General features: G+C 33.4%; 1 protein-coding gene across 1 annotated transcript; it reads right to left on the bottom strand.

Moving 5' to 3' along the window:
• Window positions 1-9,203: 9,203 nt before the first annotated feature.
• LOC114304387 (cyclin-U4-1) lies at window positions 9,204-13,655 on the bottom strand. Its single transcript, XM_028249550.2, has 2 exons — window positions 13,243-13,655; window positions 9,204-9,597 (listed from the first exon to the last, which is right to left on the bottom strand). Exons 1-2 carry the CDS (start codon window positions 13,593-13,595, stop codon window positions 9,345-9,347), a joined length of 606 nt encoding a protein of 201 aa, XP_028105351.2. The 5' UTR covers window positions 13,596-13,655; the 3' UTR covers window positions 9,204-9,344.
• Window positions 13,656-23,111: the final 9,456 nt, after the last annotated feature.

Raw genomic sequence — 23,111 nt, 5'->3', positions numbered from 1 at the left:
GGATGCTGGGAAGCCAAGGTTGATTGCTTGCTCTATAACCAGGCCGTCTGGAGAGATGAGGACTATGCCAAGCCCTGCTCTATGTCGGTTGGATGCTCCATCCACAAAGAGCTTCCACATCTCTCCAACGAATAGTTTCCAGCAAGTGGAAGGATCAGATGATGTCGTGAGGTCAAGAATGGTGTTTTCTTCAAGGTCCATGTTGGCTGTCTGTCCTTTGTCCTCTGTTTGAACTGTTGGTGAGCCTTTGTTTGTCTCTTCCTTGTTGTCCTTAGTATGGTCTGCCTTGGTGCTTGATTGACTACCTTCTACTAGGGGTTGCGCTATTCCGGCGTCAACTTCCGTCCCTAGTTCGGTTGTGTCAGTTAGGTCGACTGGGCAGATATGATGACTTCCAGGAGTAAACTCTGCGACGAAGTCTGCCAAAGATTGGGCTTTTATTGCGGTTTTGGGTTGGAATTTGATGTCGAATTGTCCCAACTCTACTGCCCACTTCAAAATTCGCCCACTAAAGTTTGCCCTTTCGAACAGAGCTTTTAGTGGAAAGGCTGTGAGGACGACTATGGTGTGGGCGTGAAAGTAGTGCGCCAATTTTCTGGATGCCATCATTAATGCTAATGCTAGTTTCTCCAAGGGCAAGTACCTTGTTTCGGCTCCCAACAATGTCTTGCTGACATAAAAGATGGGCAGGTGTTGTATTCCTTCTGCGCGAACCAACACTGCGCTGACTGCGTGCTGAGAGACTGCCAGGTACAAAAAGAGTTCTTCACCAGGTACTGGTGTAACAAGTAGTGGTGGGGAAGACATGTACTCCTTCAAGCTTTCCAGAACTTGGTCGCATTCTTCATCCCACTCAAACTTGGCTTTTAAAGCTTGGAAGAATGGTCGTAGTCTGTCTGACGACCTGCTTATGAACCGGTTGAGTGCAGCCGCCATACCAGTGAGATGTTGTACTTCTTTGACTGAGTTTGGTCTCTCCAACTCCTGGATTGCTTTGATCTGAGAGGGGTCTGCTTCTATACCTCGGTTGGTCACCAGGAAGCCCAAGAATTTGCCAGATCCAACTCCGAATGCGCATTTGGACGCGTTGAGGCGCAGCTTGTGTTTCTTCAAGATCTGGAACATCTCGCCTAGATCTTTAAGATGGTCATTCTCATCCTTGCTTTTGACCACCATGTCGTCGATGTAAGCCTCCATTGTTCTGCCTAACAATGGTTCAAACATCTTGGTGACCATCCTTTGGAATGTTGCCCCTGCGTTTTTTAGGCCAAAGGGCATGACCTTGTAGCAATATAACCCCCTTGGTGTTGTGAAGGATGTGACCTCCTGGTCTGGTTCGTGCATGGCGATCTGGTGGTAGCCTTTGTATGCATCCAGAAAGCTAAGTCGGTTATGCCCTGCCGTTAAGTCCACCAGTTGATCTATCCTTGGTAGAGGAAAGCTATCTTTCGGGCACGCCTTGTTGACTGTTTTGTAGTCGACGCAGACACGCCATTTACCATTCTTTTTTGGCACTACAACTGTGTTGGAGATCCATCTTGGGTAGTGCACTTCTCTTATTGCTCCTGCCTCCAGCAGGTTGCCTACCTCTTCTGCCACTATTTCGGCGTGGTGGAGTGCCGATCTGCGTGTGCGTTGAATGACAGGTCTGGCGGATGGGTGGACATTGAGTTGGTGACTGATGAAGTTTGGATCAATGCCTGGCATGTCGTAAGGTGTCCAGGCAAACACTTCGATATTAGAGGTCAAGAATTCCAAGACCTCTAATCTCTCAGCGCTGGACAACGATGAGCCAAGCAAGAAGAATTTATCCGGGTTCTTCTCATCTATTTTTACCTCCACCAAGTCCTCCACCGCTTTCTGATTAGCCTATTTGCCGACGTCCGCGAATAGTTCATTACTCTCTGGTTCTTCCACCGAATGAACGTATCCTTTGGCAGCTCGGCTTCCATTCGCTGTGGCGAAGCATTGTTTTGACATGATCTGATCGCCATAGACTTCTTCAATTATGCCGGTGTCGTTGGGGAACCGCATTACCTGATGGTAAGATGACGCTACCGAACGCATGGCATGCAGCCATGTTCTGCCCAAGATGATGTTGTATGTGGAGGGGACCTTCAATACCCAGAACTCCACTTGTTTTGTTACACTCCCTGCTCTGACTGGAAGGATTATTTTGCCGACAGGCCACTCTGGCATGGAGTTGAATCCAATCAGGGGAGAAACTGCAGGTGCCAAGTCTTTGTCTTGCAGCTTCAGTTGTTTGTATGTGTCGTAGTACATGATCTCACATGAACTACCCTGGTCAATCAGAATCCGCTTGACGTCAAAATCCTTGACTCGAAGAGTGACGACCAGTGCGTCATTGTGAGGACAGTATATTCGATCCAAGTCCTTATCTGAAAAGGACATGACATTTGTTGCCTCTGTCTTCCCCTTCTTGGCGGCAGGTTGGGCACTTAACACTTCCCTAAAGTGCTCAGCCTTCTTTATCGATCCCCTGAGCTCGCATACATGCTCAGGTTCAAAGACTCCATGTATTACATTGATGATGCCTTGTGGTGGGGCGTCAACTGGCATTCTGTTGGGATGATTATTATGATCTTGGGGGGCTGGTTGCGTCCCTCCTTCAATGTATTCGTCCAAGTGGCCTGCTGCCACCAATTCTTCCAAGTGCTGTCTCAGTGGTGTGCAATTCTCGGTTCGGTGCCCCTTTTCTTTGTGGAAGGTGCACCGTGATCTGTCATCGTAATTTTTCTGACCTTCCCCTAGCTTGGCTGGCCACTTGACAAAAGGCTCGTCTTTTATTTCGCTCAGAATCCGATATATTGGTTTTTTGAACACCGTTGTTATGGCAGTGCGGATTCTCAACCATCTTTTGTCTGGGTCTTCTCCGTTATCTCGTCTGCCACGCCCGTTTTTGTTCTGCCTATCTACTGTATTGACCTTTGCTGAGGCCTTCTTTTCTGGTACCGTGGTTGCACTAGATTTTGCTTTTGCACGTGCGCCATCCTCTTCTACCCTGATGTGCTGATGCACTCTTTCCATCAGGGCCTCCATGGTGAGGGGTGGCGTCATGGTAATCGAATCCCTTAGTCTGTTCCCTACTGGTAGGCCTCTTTTATATTGCGCAATGGCTAGATTGGTGGGGCAGTCTCCAATCTGGTTGAATGTTTCCCAGTAGCGACTGTTGTAAGATCTGAGGGTCTCTTTTTCACCCATGTCGATGGAGAGTAACTGGTCTATCTCCACCGGTGTTTTAGTATTTGTCCGAAACCTCGTTACGAACGCTTCTGCCAATTGGGCCCAGGAGGCTATGCTGCCCTCTGGGAGCTTTTCGAACCAAGTCAAGCCTAGGTCGCCAAGACTTGACGGGAAGAGTATGCACATTAAGGCCTCGTTTCGCCTGTACACAGCCATGACTTGGCGAAAGTGGCTCAGGTGTGAATACGGGTCCGTCTTCCCTTCATATGTATTGAATTTCGGCTGAAGGAAGCCTGATGGTAGGGGCGCGTTTTCGATTGCTGGAACAAACGGCGAAGTCTGTAGTCTTGCCAATGCCTTGTCCGTTGGTTCGTAGGCCGGTCGTGGTATTGGCATTCCAACCTCGACGCTTCCATGCGTCCGAGGAGCCAACCGTTGTAAGGCCGAAACTCGGTGTGGATCCCTTGCCCTGGCGTCCTCCTTGCATCGTGCTTTTTCTTCGAGTACGGTTCGTAAGTCGGATGACCTGGGCAGCTCCGTTTGTCTAGATCTGGTTTGGTGTGAATGTGAAGGCCAATACGTGCTTCCTTCAGTGTATGATCTTTCGGATCTCGTCCTCTCAGACCTGGAGTGACGAGTCCTTGAAGATAAGGAGTGAGTGTCGCCTGTCCTGAGGCTTCTGCTCTCTCCCTGGGAGGGTGTAGTATTCCTACTACGATTCTCTGAGTGGCGAGGGGGCGTCTTGTGCTTGTGCCCTTCTCCTGTCGCCACATCTTTAGTCTTCATCTGGCGTTTCAAAGTCTCCATGTCCGCCGCCATCTTTTGAATTAGTTCATCTTGTTCCTTCACGCGATCTTCCAGGGCTTGAGGATCAATCCTTCTCCTTTGCCTGTCAGGACTTTGAGAATGGGATTGACGGGGGCTGTGAGTCCGTCTCCCCCTAGCATCCCTCCTGGAGGTATGTCTTTGGGGCTCCAAGTCCGCCATGGGAGGGACAGAAGGTAATCCTTCACGCCTTGCGCCCCCCTCTGGAGTTAGTCCGTCGACGGCGGACTGCGGCAAGTCTTCAATGTGTGCCATTGAATGAGAAAAGGAGAAGCTTAGTCAAGAGGTTTTTGTTCTTGTCTGTTCTTCCCACAGACGGCGCCAATTGTACGGGGAGGAAATAATTCTCCTCGTATAATCCTGTTGACCAAGTCCACGCTCCTCCGTACGACGTCGCTTTGTCACCTGAAAACACAAACGTGAGCTAGCCGGCGGGTGTGTGCCGGAAACCTCTCCGATGCCTAAGTCAGAAAAATTGACAAATAGACAAAGCTCTAAGTTCACAGGAAAATTGTGTTCAATTCCCTCCTCCAAGGTGATGTTTATGGGCTTTTATAAGTTTCCCGTGGCACAATCCTAGTAGGACTTGTATTTCTCCATGCAGAGTCCTCCTAGGATTCATACTCCAAAGGATAATGCTTATCCTTTTACACCCTCCCCCACTGCTTAAACCAAGTGGGATGGTTTTTACTTTGGCCGAACTACTACATGACCGAAATAAGCTTGGCTATGCAGAGCCACTGAATAAACCGAACTCATCCTTAGTTCGGTCCTTCTGTTTTTCCCTTTCTTATCTCAGCTTTCCATGTAGAACCTATAGTACAGTCTTGGACCGAACCAACGACTTTCGGCCGGTCTAACCCCAAACCGGTATACCTCTAAGGTCGGTATAACTTCAAGGCCGGTCTAACTTCAATTTGCTCCCAGACCGAAGTACATTTACAATCCTCTAACCGAAGTAACTTTATCATTTGTGAGCCGAAGTAATTTCACCTCCTTGGGCCGGAGTAACTTTATCTCCCCAAGGCCGGAGTAACCTTGCTCTCCTGGGCCGGAGTATCCTTTACGGCCTTCTTACTTAGTCCTTCACGTTTTGGGCCTCAAAGCCCAACTCGTAGCTCGGCCCAATTTTTCCCAAAAATTACCCTCTCAAGATTGAAAAGGCCGAACTTTCGTTTCCAGAGAAGAAAGATGACACTACAAACAAAATTCTTGTACTCTGTTTCTGTGATTTACCAATGTTGCAAATTTGCAAGACAATCCGCTTATAATATAAAATTGGAAAATTACAAAAAAATCTTAGAATTTGACCATTGTAACAAAGAGCCCCTTTGGAAAGCTGGTAAAAAATCAACTTTTTAGTTTTTTGATTTTTTTAAAGCACATCAACTCTCTATTTTTTCATATAAAAAAGTCACAAAAAGCCAAAAAAATCAATTTTTTATCAACTTCTCAAAACAACACAAAATTCGTTTGAGAATTGGTTATTTTAATTAGTTTTTTGATTTTTTACGAAATGATATGCAAAAAAGTAGAGAGACTGATGTAACAACTTTCAGTAACTTTTTGGTTATTATAACCACTCCCCAAACAAGACTCTTGCATTTTTAATTTTGTCAATTTAGACCCTAATCTTTTAATTTGTTTTCAATCTAAATCATCAGCTTATTTTTGTCAAGTAAAATTGACGAATAAATAGTATTTTTGTCATTAAATTCAATGTAAGTGTACATAAAATGCCTAAAATATCATTTTTCGTTGAATTTAATGATTAAAATATTATTTTTTTCATCGTTTTACAACACGAAAATAGGCAAATAATTTGAATTGAAAATAAATAAATAAATTTAGTATTTAAATTGATAAAATTAAAATCTTAAATTTATTTTGTTATAAGGATCAAATCCTACATTTTTTTAAAAAAATTTATTTTTCCTATTATATTTTAGGGATAAGATCCCCTATATACCTCATCTCTCTATATCTCTCCTTATCTTTGGATTAGCATTGATGATCCGAACTATCTATCTCATAGGCCCCATAATAAAGGTCATCAATGTAAAAAATTAGCTTCATCGGACAACTATAACTATAGGAACCAATTGCATTTTGTTATATAAAATAGATTATTCAAATTTAATTATACTTACCATTCATTTTATAAAACAAAATGCACTTTATTTTTGTATTTATAATTTTTTGATTAGTTCATTTTCACAAAGGATCCTCTAGAGTGTTTTTTTTCCTAAAGTTTTCTAAAGTAATATATTGTGTGGTTGAGATTTAATGTTGAAAAATTGATGTGACTTGTCATTAAATCTCAACCACACAATGCACCACTCTAGGAAACTTTAGGAAAAAAAAACTCTAGAGGATCCTTGCTCGTTGATTTTTTGCATGGATGACTTTTATTGTGAGGCCTACAAGATAAACAGCTCAGATCATCTATGCGGATTCAGATTAAAATCTATAAGAAGAGTGTGGAGAGGTATGGACAGATGAAATATGGAGGAGAGCTTATCCCTATATGTTAGAGGAAGCTTCCTTCCAATCCAAAATCTAAACTGGAGGGGGCTATTTGGACTAGCGTGGGCCACGACGGGTCTTGTTTCGATGATCTGAACTGTTTATTTTGTTAGGCATTTCATGTATTTTATTCAAAACAAAAACAAAAACGAAAAAATAGGTTGATCCGATAAGTGTAACTTGTTCAATTTACTGTAGTTTTCACTAAAAAAATTGGACAATAATTATGTTTAAAAAAAATAAATCATATATTTTTTTATGACAAAAATAATAAATTGAACAAGTAGCAGTTATCAGATTAATTTTTTTTTTTTTTTTGTAAATGAAATACACGAAATACTTAACAAAATGAACGATTTAAATTATTGAAACGACACTCGTAATGGCCCCCACAGGCCTAACACAACCCTCTCCAATCCAAATTTTGGAAGAGACATCGGAAAAAGACTATGGTATAACCCTATGCACTTTATAATTAAAGAAGAAATTTATATAATTTTATATTTTTAAATTATTACTAAATTAAGGTCATAATTAACAAAAATTAATTATAATTAAAAAAAAAATAACATAACTAAAAGGTGAATATATAAGCATTGCCATAATTCCCCTCCTATATTTTGGACCTTTGTGCAAAGTTGGCACCCGTGGAGAGATCTCTAAGGGTCCGTTTGTTTTGGGTTATGTAGATGGAAGGAGATTAGGATGGTGGAGGTGTTATTTAGTGTTGTGTTTGTTTGTAGAGTTAGGGAGGGGATTAGGATGGTAGAGGTGATATAGATGGAGGTTGGGGAGGGGATTGAAATGGAGGTTGGGGAGATGGTATTAGAAAAATATTGAGGGGATTAGAAATTTTTTTATTTTTTTTATTTTTTATATATTGGGAATTTTTTTTATGAATATTAATGTTTAATTTTTTATATTTTTTTATTTGTTTTATTATTTAATATAAAAAAAATTAACAATTCCTACACTAACAATTATCATCAAAACAAACACAATTTTACTTAACCTCCTCACTAACAATCCCTTCACTATTAATCCTTTCACTATGAATCTCCTCTATTCTACCTCTAAAAACAAACGGGGCTAATAGCTGTCAACAAGGGGGAAGCCATTCAGGGAAATCTAAGCTAAGTTCAGGATGGGTTTGGTAATTGGATTTTTTAACTCTTTTTTTTTTAGTATTTTTTTTATTTAAAAATTTCAAAAAAGACTTCACATTTAGTAATTGAACAGATTTAAAAACCTTGAAGAATAATTTAAAAGTTCATTAAAAATAAAATAAATAAATAAATAAAATAAAATTTTATGACACATTTAAAATTTTTAATTAAAGACAAAATAGTTTGAAAAAAAAGTTGACTTTTTAACTATTGCCAAAACATTTCAATCTTGCATTACATATAAAAAAAAAGATCAATCTTGCATGTAGCAATTTTCCTTTCCTTGCTAGTGACCAAAGGAGTATCTCGCCCCTGAGGAACCAAATATAGGTCCTGTTTGGTAGAGTTGTGGAAAACTTATTATAATTTATAGCCTAACAACTTATAACTTATAACTGTGAACATAAGCTGATTTTTTACTTATAAATTAAGTTTCTCCTCCCTCACTCAAAGAATAAGTTGATTTTTAAACTGTATTGTTAAGCTGAACCAAACACATCAAAATAGCTTAAGTTAAGCTAAAAACTGAAATAAGCTGGAAATAAGCCCTACCAAACATAGCCATAAAGAGTTGCGTAGGAACTTAAAAAGGGCCTAGACATGCTTGACAATGGAGTAATGTTAAGAATTATGAAAAACATATTATGAAAATGATTATGAAAGATTTTTTATATTTGGATTATATATACAATAAAATATGACACACTAATTAAATAATGTAAAATCTTTATGATATATTTTATAATATTTTTTTCATGATTACTAATATTATTCTTGACGAAGTGTCCTTTCATTGGGAGTGACCAAATAAGTCTCTACCTTTTGAGGAACTGAGGAAGAAGGGCCTAGAAATGCTTGACAAGGCGGAGGTATACATGGGAAATTGTAAGTACTCCTTCAAGTCGAAGTAAATATTAAATATAACAGTAATATCATATGGTGGCATCATTATCTAACAATCTTTATTTGTGGTAGGGCCCATAATAGTCTTGAAATAGTGGGAGACAAAGTTTGTCCATCCAATTTTATTTGTGACTTTTTATTGGTCGATGATATCACATAAGATGATGTCATCATTACACAAAATATTTGCGTTATAACCTAACCCCGGTCTAACAAGTGTACGGAACAAAGAACACAGTGGGAGTGAGCTCCCACCCGCTAAACTACCACTCTTTGTAATATCAATCTTGTTAGCTTGATATAATATTTGATGATCTAACATAGTATCAAAATTTGATTTCAAGTTTTTCCAAGTTAAAGTCTTGTTATCTCATTTTACATATATACTCTATGTTGTTTGTGTTATACTTCTCAATAAAAATTCTAACTATCCATATAGGGGAGAATGTCCAAATTTAGATGACAAAGAAGAAAATTAAAGGACAATAGGGCTCTAATTGGGCAAGATTAAGCTTAATAATGAGCTTTGAGCATGCCATAAGATGGATTTTGCTTAATACCACATTAAAGTCAATGACATGGAGATATTTGGAACTTTTTTTTGTTGGCCAATACACTTATGACTTTGAACATGTCCTTGAGCTTACATGGGTTTGAGTGCATCATTGGTTTTCACAAAACTAGGTCTTCATATAGGTTCAAAATGCATCCAAACACCCACTACACAGCCAATTGCTGTTGATGGGTGGTTTCATCTTCACTAGAGCAACAATGGAGCTTTGGTGTTCTCACTATATTTAGAGGAGATCCCAATTGCAACATCTCTGTTTGGAGACAACAACAGTAGGTGTGGAATGTGTTTGGTGTCACATTCAATTGGAAGCCCAAACCAAACAAGAAATCCACTTCAAGGAGGTTCATTTCCCTTGTGCTGATTCCCCCAACCTTGGCATAGTAAGCATTGTTGTAATACCTAGAATTCCAAGACAAAGTGGGAACATATTAAGTAACATTCAGAAGGAAATTGTATTCATATAAACCCATGAAAATTACAAATAAAGAATATTAAAAAAAGGATGGCCCTATTGCGCTACGCAGGGACGGAATCAGGATTTCATTACCGGAGGAGCCAAAAGAAAAATAATTTTTTTTCACCATATACCCAAAACACACACGTATGTATATATGATATATAAATTATATATACATAAAAAATAAAAAGTAAATATCATAGAAGCAATTTCTAATAGGGTGAATAAGTATTTTTTGATGTAAAATAGAAAGAGAATTCAAGATGAAAAAAAATGACATATATATTTTTTATACTGGGGCCATTTTATAAATAAAATGATATATATATATATATATATATATTTTAAAGTTCTATAATAAATAATAATGTTCACAGAAACAGGGACCATGACGCTCCATTATTTTCTCCTATTTCTGTCCATGGTGCTAAGAATAAAAAATTACAAATTAAGAATAAAAAACAAAAAAACGAATTCTCTATTTGGTCACTCATTCATTTAGAAAACAAAAAATACTGTTAACAATTGAGTGAACAAGTGTTAGTCTATGATGAAAAAGTTCATATAATGCACGAGTCATTATGTAGATCCTAACAATGGATCTGTTTTCCACCACACTTCTTAAGCTGAAAATTAATAATTAAAAATTAAAAATTAAAAGTATATTCTTTTCCAATTTTCAAAATCTCAATTTTCTTCATATTTAAACTATTTATCCTTTATAAATTATAAGTAGAAATTACACCAAATACTCTAATATAAATTCCTAAAATAATATATATATATATATATATATATATATATAAATAATTATAAACAACTTAGTAACTTGCACAAAATAGGGCCAATATGGACTTGATATTGCATGTGATTTCCGATCACATAGTGAAAAAAATTGAGTTTTGGCGAGAATAATTCAAAATTATTTTAATTTTTATGGAGGTGTAAATGGTGGGCTATATTTCGTGCAAGTAAAAGTCGTCTCATATACTTGCATTAGCAATTATTTTAAGGTACTTCTACATAAACTATTATGTTCTATAAAACACGTAGTTCAAAAGTTCATAACAATTTTTTTGATTTTTTAACATATTTTTAACTGTTAAATAGTTTTTTTTAACATAATTTTCATTCATTAAATTGCCTTAAAATTTAAATATATAACTCATAGTGTTTGCGTCATGCATTCAGTATTAGTAAAGATTAGGATAAATTACATTCACCTCTCTCTTGAGATTTGAGAAAAATATTGTTAACTCCACACTTTTGACATAATTACAGTACTCTCCATTTTAATTAGATAAACAAAGATAAATATGTATATTTTAGCAAAAAAGTGATGACAACATCATATTTTGATTCTTAGGACTAACAAATTAATGATAAAAAAAAATGTTTAATAGCTATGTAAATTAAAAGCTCAAAAAAATCTAGTGTAATTATATTAAAAGTGTAAAATTAAAAAGAATATAAAAAAAAGAAAGATTGAGGCGTGAAGATAGGATGGATGGTGGTTGTCACACAGCAAAAAAATGGGGTGGGTTGGGGGGATAGTCAAAGGAGTAGCGTGAATTGTGCAAAGAAGAAGCAAAGCTGTGTTCTCTTCTCTTTTTTTTCCTTTTCTAAACTTTATAAATCATTAAAACAGCCAACTAGAAAAGTAGTAGTAGTATAGTAGTAATATGTGACCTTTTCCACACAACCGCACACACAAACACAAACACAACACCAGACAGCTGTGCAGGATGCACGGTCTCAATGGGGCTGTCAAAATGCTAATAACGACAATACATGTAATATACAACATGTGTGCATATTTATGTATCCAGGTAATGTGTTCATTGATGACAGACAGACAAAGACAATGCCAACAACACCACAACTGCATCTTTGGTGTGGGACTCAGTCTCCTCGATATCTTTACGAAATCACCCCATGTTTTCACATGCCTCCCGCATTATGCGCCATGCCTTCTATTTCTCGCCCTTTTTGGCTTCCACAATTCTAGATCTAATCATGGTTTAAAACGAATCGAATCGTGTAGTAAATTGTTGATTTGATAATATATACGCTTTAACTTATTTATTTAATGAGTCAATCTCAAATGAGTGTTTAACTAACCAAATACAAGTCAGAGTTTGAATAACTTGATTTTTTTTTATAGTGCATATATGAGTTTATTGAGTCGAGTGGTAAGTTATTTAACCTTAACTTGAAAATTTGACGAATTTGAAATTTTATTTAAATTTGACTTATTTACTTAACGAATCAATCTCCAACGAAATAGTTTGGTTTGTTTAAGAGTCATATCTCTAATGGAATGTTAAAAGTGTGTTAGAATGTGTATTACTAACGAAAAATAAATGATAAAAAATAAGATTTAATTTTATTTGTTACAAGTTTTGTTAATTTAATAAGTGAACAAGTGTTCCAATGAAAATATTAAATTGTTTACAAGTAAGAGTGGGGTGTACCTAGAGTAGGGGTGGGTGAGCATGATCTAACAAACTTGCATTTTTAGGAAGCTAGGATTGATATGTAATATAAATTCGTAAGGCTAAGCTAAGCTAAACTTAACTTTTAGGTCTCTGTATTAAATGGATTGAGATTGAAAATATTAGTCTTTGAGCCCGGCTAGGCTCGGCGTAATAATTAACATATTTTATATAATTTATATATTATTTAATCATAAAGTTAAACACAAAACACTCACAATGCTATGGGTAACCACTTTTATGATCAGATTAATGTGTTTGTAGAATTAACCTAGATTTATTATTACTTTAACTTAGCTTTGTTATTTGTGTTCACTTCATGATTGGTTGTGGACTAACCAGATTCATTCTATGACAACAAATGCTCTATTATTATTATTATTATTATTATTTTTTGGGTTTAAACAGAACTTTAAAAATTATATTGTTTACAAAAAAAATAAACAGAACTTTAGCTTCCGGTCTTAACAAAAATAAAATATAAATATATGATTACCCACTTTTGAAAGAAGATAATAATCGAACATATGTAAATATACAAGTCAAAAAAAAAAAGAGAAGAAGATCTTATTCATTTGATGGCAATGGAAAAAAAAAAGGATATAAGGAAATAAATAAATTAAGGAAAGTCAATTCACAAGAGAAATTTTAAAAAAAATAAAATCAAAGAAGTATAAACCTAGAATTCAATTGAATGAAAATAGAAAAAAGAATGATCAAATTGAAGTGGGAGAATTACATACAAATTCATATGACAGCCCAATTTAACTTTAGAAATGTATGTACATAAGAATTTCAATTAATGTATATAGGAGTATTTAAATTTAGCATAGTGTGAATTACACATAATGAATCAAATCTACACATTTTAAAATTTGACCTTTTTTTTTAAAAATATTTATTCTAAGTTTAATTGATAGAGGAAGCTCCCAACAAAAAAACAAACTTCAATACAATTAAGTTAACATCTAAATCCACTTTGCTAACTAAAAAACTAAATAATTCATGTATAACCACAAGAATAGATCAAAGAATTTCAATCACTAAAAAAAAAAATAAAAAAAAAAAAGAAGAAAAGTGAAGAGAACTCACATATCATCCATGAACTTGACAGAAACCAAGACACTGGTAATGAGCAACCGATGCACATTGAAGGAATTGATCGGCAAAAGTGGTTGGCTGTGCACGAACCGATCAAGATAAATGTAGGCGACAACGAAGCACGATGAGCTACAATTGGCGAACTTGAAGATCCTCTCTAGGTAGCTTTGGATTGAGATTGTAGGTCTGGCGAGGCCATGAAATACAGAGACTTTCTGGGCATCAAAGGGACGGTTGAGATCGTTGGACTCGGCCACTCTGTGAAGGAGAGAAGAGAGCAAGGTTATGACCCTGGGCATGATCACCTGAGGAGTAGGGTTTTCATGCTCAAGATTATCACCCATTGTTGCAGTGGTTTAGATTGTTTGGTCTGTTTTGCTCTTTTATATGTAAATAATACCCTGTTTTGGTATTTTTTTTCTTTTGTGGGAAAAGCTATAGAGCCAATGAAAAGTGTTGAGGAAGTTTGGGGAAATTCTAATGAAAAAAAAAAAAAAAAAAAGTTAGGAATGATGAAATTTTTTTCATGAAAATGGTTATGAAAAAGTTATGATCCTTAGATTACCTTCATTTGTGTGTGGTGTTTTATTCTAAGTATAGTTCAAGAAAAATGTTAGAGATCATGAAAATTTTATCATGAAAATGATCATGAAAAATTTGTGATCCTTAGATTACCTTGATTAGTGTGTGGTGCTTTATTGTAAGTGTAATCCAAAGGTCACAAATCTTTCATGACTATTTTCATGAAAGACTTTTCATGATACTTAGCATTGCTGATAATTCAAAGGTCACAAAACTTTCATGATTATTTTCATGAAAAGTTATTCATGATACATACCATTGCTGAATTCTAATATACACCCCCATTGAAATTTTTGGGCAAATTACAAGCACCGTCTTGAGGTTTGGTGAAAATACAGATTCTCTCCTGAAGTTTGAAAAATTACATCCCACCCCCTGAGGTTTATATTTCCATAACAAATTGCTCCCCGAGGTTTTTATTTTCATACAGATTCCCCCCTAATTTCTCCTAATTTGTTATGAAAATTTGACCCTCAGGGGGCAATTTGTAATTTCACAAACCTCAGGGGGAATCTGTATTTTTACCAAATCTCGAGGGGGTGTTTGTAATTTGCCCGAAATTTTTTGTAACATATGTGTCTCTGGTTATATTATTTTTTTCTTTAGTTATGATCATTTTATTTATTTATTTATGACATTATTTTAGTTATGGTTCATGAGATCTTTAGTTATGTCTCATGTTGTGTTTAGTTATGACATTTTTTTTTTTAGTTATCACTCAAAAAATATGAAATTATGCCATTTTTCTTTAATTATAAGGTGCATATGGTATACACCCTTTGAAAGGAATGCACCATAGTGTTTCTCGGAAGTTTGATTGTTATTTTTTGAAAAGGAAAATGGTTGTGATCCTAAAAGAGTTCCCCAATTTGATCAATAATAATGTGGCATCATAGATGTTAACTTTTGATTTATCATCTACACAATTATGTAGAACCCCGGATAAGGGTGGTTGTTGTGCCATTTGCACAGCAGTCACTATTATTCGGGCAATAGGACCCACTTTGGGTCCTACTTCAATTATCTAAACTGTTCATATTTAGGGTATTTTGAGTAAAACATTCTAGTAAAAAATTAAATTGATCGGACATTGGTAATATTATGATCAAATCAATTTTGTATATTAGTTTTATATTCAAATTTACACTTATCATTTATTTTTACTAATACAAAATTCTTTTGATCATAGTGTTACTGATGCCCAATAAACTTGTTTTTTACATGGATGTTCTACTCAAAAAATTCTAAATATTGAACAGTTCAGATCATTGAAATAAGACCCGAAGTAGACCTCATTGCCTGAACAACAATGATTGTTGTGCAAATGGCATAGCAACCACCTTTCATCCTAAGACCCCACTACTTTGCCATATCATTATGAGTTAATTTAGGGTTTAAATTATGGGTCTCTAGCATTTCTCTTTTAAATAAATTACACTTACCACTCTTTACAATTAACCTCTTATTATTAACATAATTACATTGATATTTCTTTTAATAAGGTTAAAGTGATTGAAACTAATATAGATAATAAGCCAACACTGAAATAAACAAAAATAAATATATATTTTAGTAAAAAAAAAATGACAACTAACAATTATTGATAAAAATGACTTACCTATTATATAAATTAAAACATCAAGGGAGATCAATGCAATTATATCAAAAGTGTGGGACTAATTATATTTTGAATAAATTACAAATACACTCCCTGAGATTTGTTTAAAATATGAGTTGCCTATGTGGTTTTGAAAATTACAAATACCTCATTGTCAGAGTTTTTTATTTAACAAAATTAATTGAAAAAATAAAATTCCTTATTACTTTCATATACAATAATAAAATTACCTAAATTGAAATAAATTTTTGATATCATTAAAAACTGTTAATTGATTTAATAATTTATTAATAACAGTAGATATTTGCTATGAAATTATAAATTTCAAGAGGAGAGACATAATTTTCAAAATTATAAAGAGTAGTTTATATTTTAAATAAATTCTAAAAAATATATTTATAATTTACCTTTATATTTTTTTTTTCCAAATTTTAATAGGAGGGAGGGTAATTTACTCTTTATTTATTTATTATATTGGGGTGTTTTGAGAAGTTAGTAAAAAATTAATTTTTTGACTTTTTTAACTTATTTTATTTTTTTGTGTGTAAGTTATGTGAGAAGTGATGTGACTCAAAATTAATAAAAAATAAAAAATTAATTTTTTACCAACTTTCCAAAAGAGCACATATTAAAAATGTGAGATGCCACCTAGTGAAATTGATATTTTGGTAACAATTTTCATAGAAACTTTTCGTTGTCAGTAAAAGGGCTCTTTGTTTGTTGTAACTCCGTACGATTCTCGACAATAACATTCTTGTCTCGCAATAATTAAGATTAGAAAATGCTATGCATCTTAATTAAATTATCAAATTTTTTATATGAGTGTGAGATTCATACACATCAAATCATACAAATCACATGTGCGTGAATTCCATACCCATGTAAGAGATTTGATAAAAAAAATTGATAATTTATTTGAAATGCCTAACATAACTCTTAAGATTATTGTAAAAGTGATTATTTTGGAGTTAAAGCAATTAATTATGTTTTGGGAATAAATTACCATTGCAAGATTAATGGAATCATCATTATTCCTACAGAGTATCTTAATATGGGAAAATTAATCAGTAATTTTGGAATATCACATGATCATATTTTCTTACCGAGCATTGATAGAGACCTCCTCCAATCACCACCCCACAACCCCCACACACACGTGGTGGGCGGTGATTAGAGGAGAAGGAAAAAAAAAAAAGCAAAAGAAAAAGTAGCCAATTAAAAAAGAAAGGGGGTCAAAGGGGTGAGGGGAAATGAGGTCTTAAACATTTTTGTTTCTTACCAATCACAATTTATTATGTCTCATTATATTTTTCAATCACCTAATACAAATAATTAATACTCCACATTCTCTACCAATCATACTACCATGGGTTACTATGTAGCCATACTCCCAGATTACCGAATAATCACCCATTAATCGGGATAAGCTCCCCTCCATACCTTATCTTACTACGCCAAAACAGGACATTAACGGCGGTTTTCGTTACAGCCGTTAAAGATACTATTAACGGCGGTAACGAAACCGCTATTAATGTATCTTTAATGGTGGTTTCGTTACCGCCGTTAAAAAAACTGCTACTAAAGCCCTCTTTTATCGGCGGTAACGAAACCGCCGCTAAAGCCCTCTCATTACCGCCGTTAATGACGATGGTCTTTGCCGGCAGAGTTTCGGCAGAACTCCGGTGAGTGGTGACCACACGCGGCCAGAGGTTGAACATGACCATCTACAATAAAGCAAAAGTAATGTTTAAATATTTATTTAGGGAATATATTTCATATAGAGTGGCTGTAGTGAAGTGGTTGGCATGCGTGGATTAGAGGTCAAGGGTTTGAGACCTGGGGGTGCAAGAAGAGAGAATTACTTTTTTAAAAATTTGAACCTATTTACGGCGGTAAAGACCTGCCGTTTTTGGTCGACTTTTAACAATGGTAATTTACCTTTTTACGACGGTTGTACTTTTTCCGACACAAGTATAAACGGCAGTCCTAAATTACCGTCGTTAGTGGCGGCAAAAAACCGCCGCTAAAGGCCAATTTTGGTGTAGTATACATCTTCATACTCTTCTTGTAAATTTCAATTCGGATCTGTATCAATGATTTGAACTGTTTATCTCGTAGACCCTACAATAAAGATCATTCATACAAAAAATAAACTCATTAGAAAATTATAAATACAAAAATAAATCGTATTATGTTTTATAAAATGAATGGTAAATATAATTAAATTTAAACCATCTATTTTATAAAATAAAATGCGATTTGTTCCCATATTTATAGTTGTTCAATAAAACTAATTTTTTTTGCATGAATGACCTTTATTGCAAGCCCTACGACATAGATGGCTCAGATCATCTGTGTGTATTCGAATTAAAATTCATAAAATGAGTATGGAGAAATATGGAGAGGTGAGGTATGGAGGGGAGTTTATCCCTCCTTAATTTGGGTTGTTTAGAGCTACTTAATGATGAATTGTCAAAATTGAAATTCAGGCCTCGTTTGGGATAAAAAAAATTAACTTGATTTTTGGCTATTTTAACTTGATTAAAAAAGTTATGTTTAGGATAAATTTTTATTTTTATTTTTTTGTAATTGATTTGATAATTATGAGAGAAAAAATAAAATTATTATGATTTAAATATGACATTTTATTTTATTGACTAAATTAACCTATTTTATCTTTTTCTTAGTCAATTTAGTCCAACCCATATACCAAATGAGACCTTAATATGCTGAAGTACTCAAAATATTAAAATTTGGTAATTCTATTATAATGGAGAAATGCTACTTTCACAAAAATCAGATACAAATGACCCCAATAAAAGTGAGATAGGGAGAAGGATTTTTGATGGCTTGCCAAACCTTGTATTATATTTGGCACAAGCCATAACAACACCAAAATTTAGCATCTCCTATGGCAATTGTATTTGAGCTGTTTTTTTATTTTTATTTTTATTATTATTATTATTATTTTTTTGGAGGTCCAAACTGCTATATTATATGATTATGGCAGTTGCATTAGAGATATTCTTATAACTTTTTTATTTTGTCAACTGTTTGATATAACTTGTATGTTGAAAAAATAATTTAAATAATTAAAAAATTAATTATCTTGAAATTGAAGAAGTAATACTTTCAAATTCTACTTAGATATTATGAGTTTTCAATTACAAAAACAACAATGTACATGAGCTGGTTTTATTGCCCAATTTAGTTCAAGCATTTTAAATTATGGCATTAATGTCCTTCCAGTTGGAATGTAGCTTTCTATCAATTTCTATTTTGATTTTAGGCATCATGATAGATGTGTCCATTACAGACTGGATTTTTCACTCTCATTAGTGACACTTTAAGTTGAAGTGGGATTTGAAGTTTGGTAGTAACTTACCTTCTAAAAGAAGAAAAGGGAGAGATCTACTGGTATAGCAACTTTTAGAGAATGATTTGTGTAAATAGCTAGTGCCTAGAGACACAACAAAAATCATTTCAAGTGCCTATCAGAAAACTGAAATTATATATGTTTTGGCATAAACTTCAATAAGAGAGAAATCCCATGAAATTCATATTACCATACTTCAATGAAGTAAAATAAAAATGGATTGGATCTTGAAGGTTTGGTTTGGATGAGGTTGAATATTTTGTAGATATTTACTTTTTATGTAATATACTTGTTACAATATTTCACCATATTTCTAAGGGTTATATTATTTTTTTTGACAACCAATCATATTTGACCATTTGTATTTTTAATAAGATTTTTAATAAAATTGTTGGTATATATAGAATTATTTTAATGGTGTAGTGAAAAAGAACCAGATTCTTAAGGGTTAATCAAGCTTAACACTTGACCTCTTAATCCCATCTCTTATCCCTTTTCCATTTCTTGACAAATATATATAAATATGTGTCTACGACAAAGCAAGATTTATGGGTTAAGTTCATCTTAAATTTCATATTAGTTACTCTTATTTAATTATAATTATCTACACTTTATACTTAGAATTAAGTTGTAATGTCATTCTTCGATGAGTCACTATTACATGGGGATAAAAAAAATATAAACATGGTAATTGTAAATGGAATTATGTGTGTGTCATATGAACATTTTCCATCAATTCGTATAATAGAAAGTCATGAACATGTGACATTACAGTTTAATTGTAAGAATAGGAGTTCGATATTACAATTGAAAACTGAGGAATTAATATGAAATATAGGATAAAATGTATGAGCACAAATTCTATTTAACCCCAAGATTTCTTAATTAAAAAATTCCATGTAATAATTTGGATATGGATTCAAATCGAAGTGAATTCTTCTTGATCAAACTTCATAATGGTATGCTCTACTGCGTTTAGTGTAGAGTTCAATCATCACATTGCTAGCTCTCCCTAACTATAATCATGTGCCAATAGAATACATTGAACACACTTGTGTGGTGCTCATACATATCATAATAGTCTCTTGGAAAATTCTAAAAGTATCATAAACACTAGTTATGAAATCTTCTAATTTTAGTTATAAAATATTTAATTGTGAAATGTTGTGATGATTAAATTTGTGACAAACTTAATTATGAGGTTTTATAGTGGTTGGTTATGTGATTCTTTTGATTCTTAAAATTTTTGTTATAAACTAAATTGGTATTAATTATAAGATTTTGTGGTATTTTGTTACGAACATTATAAAATTTTATGGTATTTTGTTATGGACTGAAATCGTAGTAGTTATAAAATTCTTATATTTTGTAGTATTCGATCATGACTCTTCTTTCTGTTAAAGAAGTTCTTTTCTTTGACAGTTATAAATTGAAAAAACAACTTTAAATGATAATGAAAAACTTGATTTTCGAGTCTTAACCATTACAATTAAAATATTCAAAATCAAGTAAACATTTGTTAAATTATATCAAGATGATTACATCATGTTTTTGAACTTCATACGTAAAAATATTCATTCAATTTCACCAACTAGAACGAAAAAAAGAACATACCCATGTCATGTCCTCCATTCAATAATAATTAATAATCATGGCAATAGATGGATAACCCACAGATTGTTAGTGTAGTTAGAATTAATTTGGTTAGCCACCAAACTGATCTTTTCTACTATTATTGCTTTCTTGTAAACCAGGCTAACAGTGTCTACTTTGCACTTTCTACTTTTAAGTGATGGAAGGGTATTATTGGGATAATAGAAAATTGCTTAGAAAAGATTAATGGATGGTTCCAAATACACTAATAAAACAAAATATAATAAGTTTTGAATTTTTGGTATAATTACAACGATTACTGTTTTAATAAGGTTAAAGAAATCAAAATTAATGTAGATAGTGTGAATATATAAAGATAAATTAAAAAATATAAATTTAATCAAAAAAAATGACAATATCATTTTTTTTTGTCCATATGACTAATAAAATTTTTATGAAAATAACGTCAATTGTTATGTGAATTAAAATCTTAAAATTTTAAAAAGTTTAATGTAATTATACTAATTTTGTAAAACTTATTATATTTTTTTTAAAAGTTAAGAAGGTCAATTTAATTTACCCTAAGAAAATGAAATAAAAAAACATCACATTCTTCAAAATTTATAGATAGATGTTGGGTCTATGTGCCTGAATGTTTGTGATCTCGAAGTTGAAAGAGATACAAATGAAATAGGCACATCATTTGGACTTGGACCGATCAAGGCCCATGTCGCATCTTCGAATTCTAAATTGTGTTTCATCAAGGAAAAATAGAGAACTTACCAATAATTCAAAATCTATCTAATCTCAAAATAAAATATTTGTACCAATTAGTCTTATATATTTTTAATTATTACCAAAAAATTCTATTTTTTTTTAAAAAAAAATTACAGATGCTCTTACAACCCACTACCGTCGGACTTCTGTCAGACGGTTACCGGAGACTCGCCGTAATGTTCAACATCACCGGGAAGTCGCCGGAGTATCATTGGAAAGTCGTCAGAAGGTCGCCGGACTGTTATGAACGCCAATAAAAGTCCAGAATATTGCCCAAAAAAAAAAAAAGAATAAATGGAGAAATTAGAACGTAAAAACATAGCAAAATGTGCTAAATATTGATAAACTAAAAGAAAAAAAAATGTAACAACAAAAAACAGCAACAATGGAAAAAATATATGTTAATTTTCAATTTTTGTAGTGTTTAAACAAATAATCTCCAATATTAATCAAATTGAAAAACAAGTTTTGAAACTGTAAAATGTTACAGTTTCAGAGCAAAAATCTATTAAGTATTTATCCTTATTAATTAAACTGAAAAACATGTTATGAAATTGTAAAATTTTACAGTTCTAAAGAATGTTATGAAATTGTAAAATTTTGTAGTTTTAAACCATGATTCATTCCAGCACCAAAAAAAATTAAAACTGTAAAATTTTACAGTTTTCACTGCCTATAACTAATATTCAAAAATAACTTATTCAGAATTTGAAAATTTTCTCCATTAAAACAGAAAAATAGACTTGTGTAACAGAGAAAAAGTAGAAAAATTGAGAAATCGAAGAAAAGAATAGATATAGAAAGAATATTGTATTCCGACAACTATTTTTGGTTTAGATCTAGTCGGATCTTATGTAGATCTATTCATCATATTTGAGTAGATCTACTCATCATCTTCTCTGTCGGTGAAGATGAAGTCACGAGTTGATGTCGATGGTTAGTGATCGCCGATGAATCCCAAACAATGGTGGTCGTCGATCACCAGTGACTATATATTAGAAAGAGAAAGAGAATAAGAAATGTGTGATCACCGGTCGTCGTCGTCCATGACAAAGAAAAGGAGAGGAAAACGTAGAAGAGAAAAAAAAGAGAGAAAAACGTAAAGAATGAGGCAAAAAGCAGAGAGAAAGAGAGAGGAAAAGTAAAACTTTTGGGTCTACTCAAAAAGTTGTTTGATTAAATGGTGTACATATATTTCAAACAAGACCTATGAGTAATTTTCCCAAAAATAAATATAAAAAAAGAAACAAAAAAAAAAAAAAAAAGAAAGTGAAAGCTCATTATGTGCAAGCTGTGTTTGGCTCTGGATGAGAAAAGGGAAAATTAGAAGGAAAAGAAAACAAAGAAGAGGAAAAGTTTAATTATTTTCCACCACTTATTTTTTTGTGCAGAACAAAATGAGTGAAAATTATGAAAAATAAAAATGATTAGAACTAAAAAGTTAAAAATTTGAAATATTCTTTCTTTTTATTTTCCTTTTTCACTTTTCATTATGGGGTGGGATTGTTTGGGCTTGTGAGGCTCACTATAGATTCTGTTTCGATGAATTAAATCGTATATTTTGTAGAGATTTTTGTGTATATCATTTATGAAAAAAATTAATTCAATCTTATAATTGTAATGCTTTTATTTTGTCGTGTTTGTTTCCGAAAAAACGAATAAAAAATGCATTTAAAAAAAAAAGATCATCTATTTTTTTTTTTAAAACAGAAGTGATAAAATAAAAGATTATTATTATCAGATTGATTTAATTTTTTTCATAAATGATATATATGGAAAGTTTTAAAGTTTCACAAACCTAAACAGTTCCATCAAATTTAAATTTGAAGATAAGAAAAGTCTAACCTTTACTGATTTTTCAAACCAAAGAAGGGAAAGTGTTTTCGGGTGCACTTATATAGGGAAAGAAAGTAA

The sequence above is a fragment of the Camellia sinensis genome, chromosome 1, assembly GCF_055761805.1.
Source record: "Camellia sinensis isolate YWXY chromosome 1, ASM5576180v1, whole genome shotgun sequence".
NCBI lineage: Eukaryota > Viridiplantae > Streptophyta > Magnoliopsida > Ericales > Theaceae > Camellia > Camellia sinensis.
The sequence above is the reverse complement of the archived record's forward strand: the minus strand, read 5'-3'. Positions and strand labels throughout refer to the sequence as shown.

Bases quoted from the DNA above. Each gene is read 5' to 3' on its own strand.
- LOC114304387 (XM_028249550.2), bottom strand. From the start codon at position 13,595: ATGGGTGATAATCTTGAGCATGAAAACCCTACTCCTCAGGTGATCATG. The intron at 9,598-13,242 runs GTGAGTTCTCTT...TTGGAATTCTAG, and splicing joins GTCAAGTTCATGGATGATAT to GTATTACAACAATGCTTACT.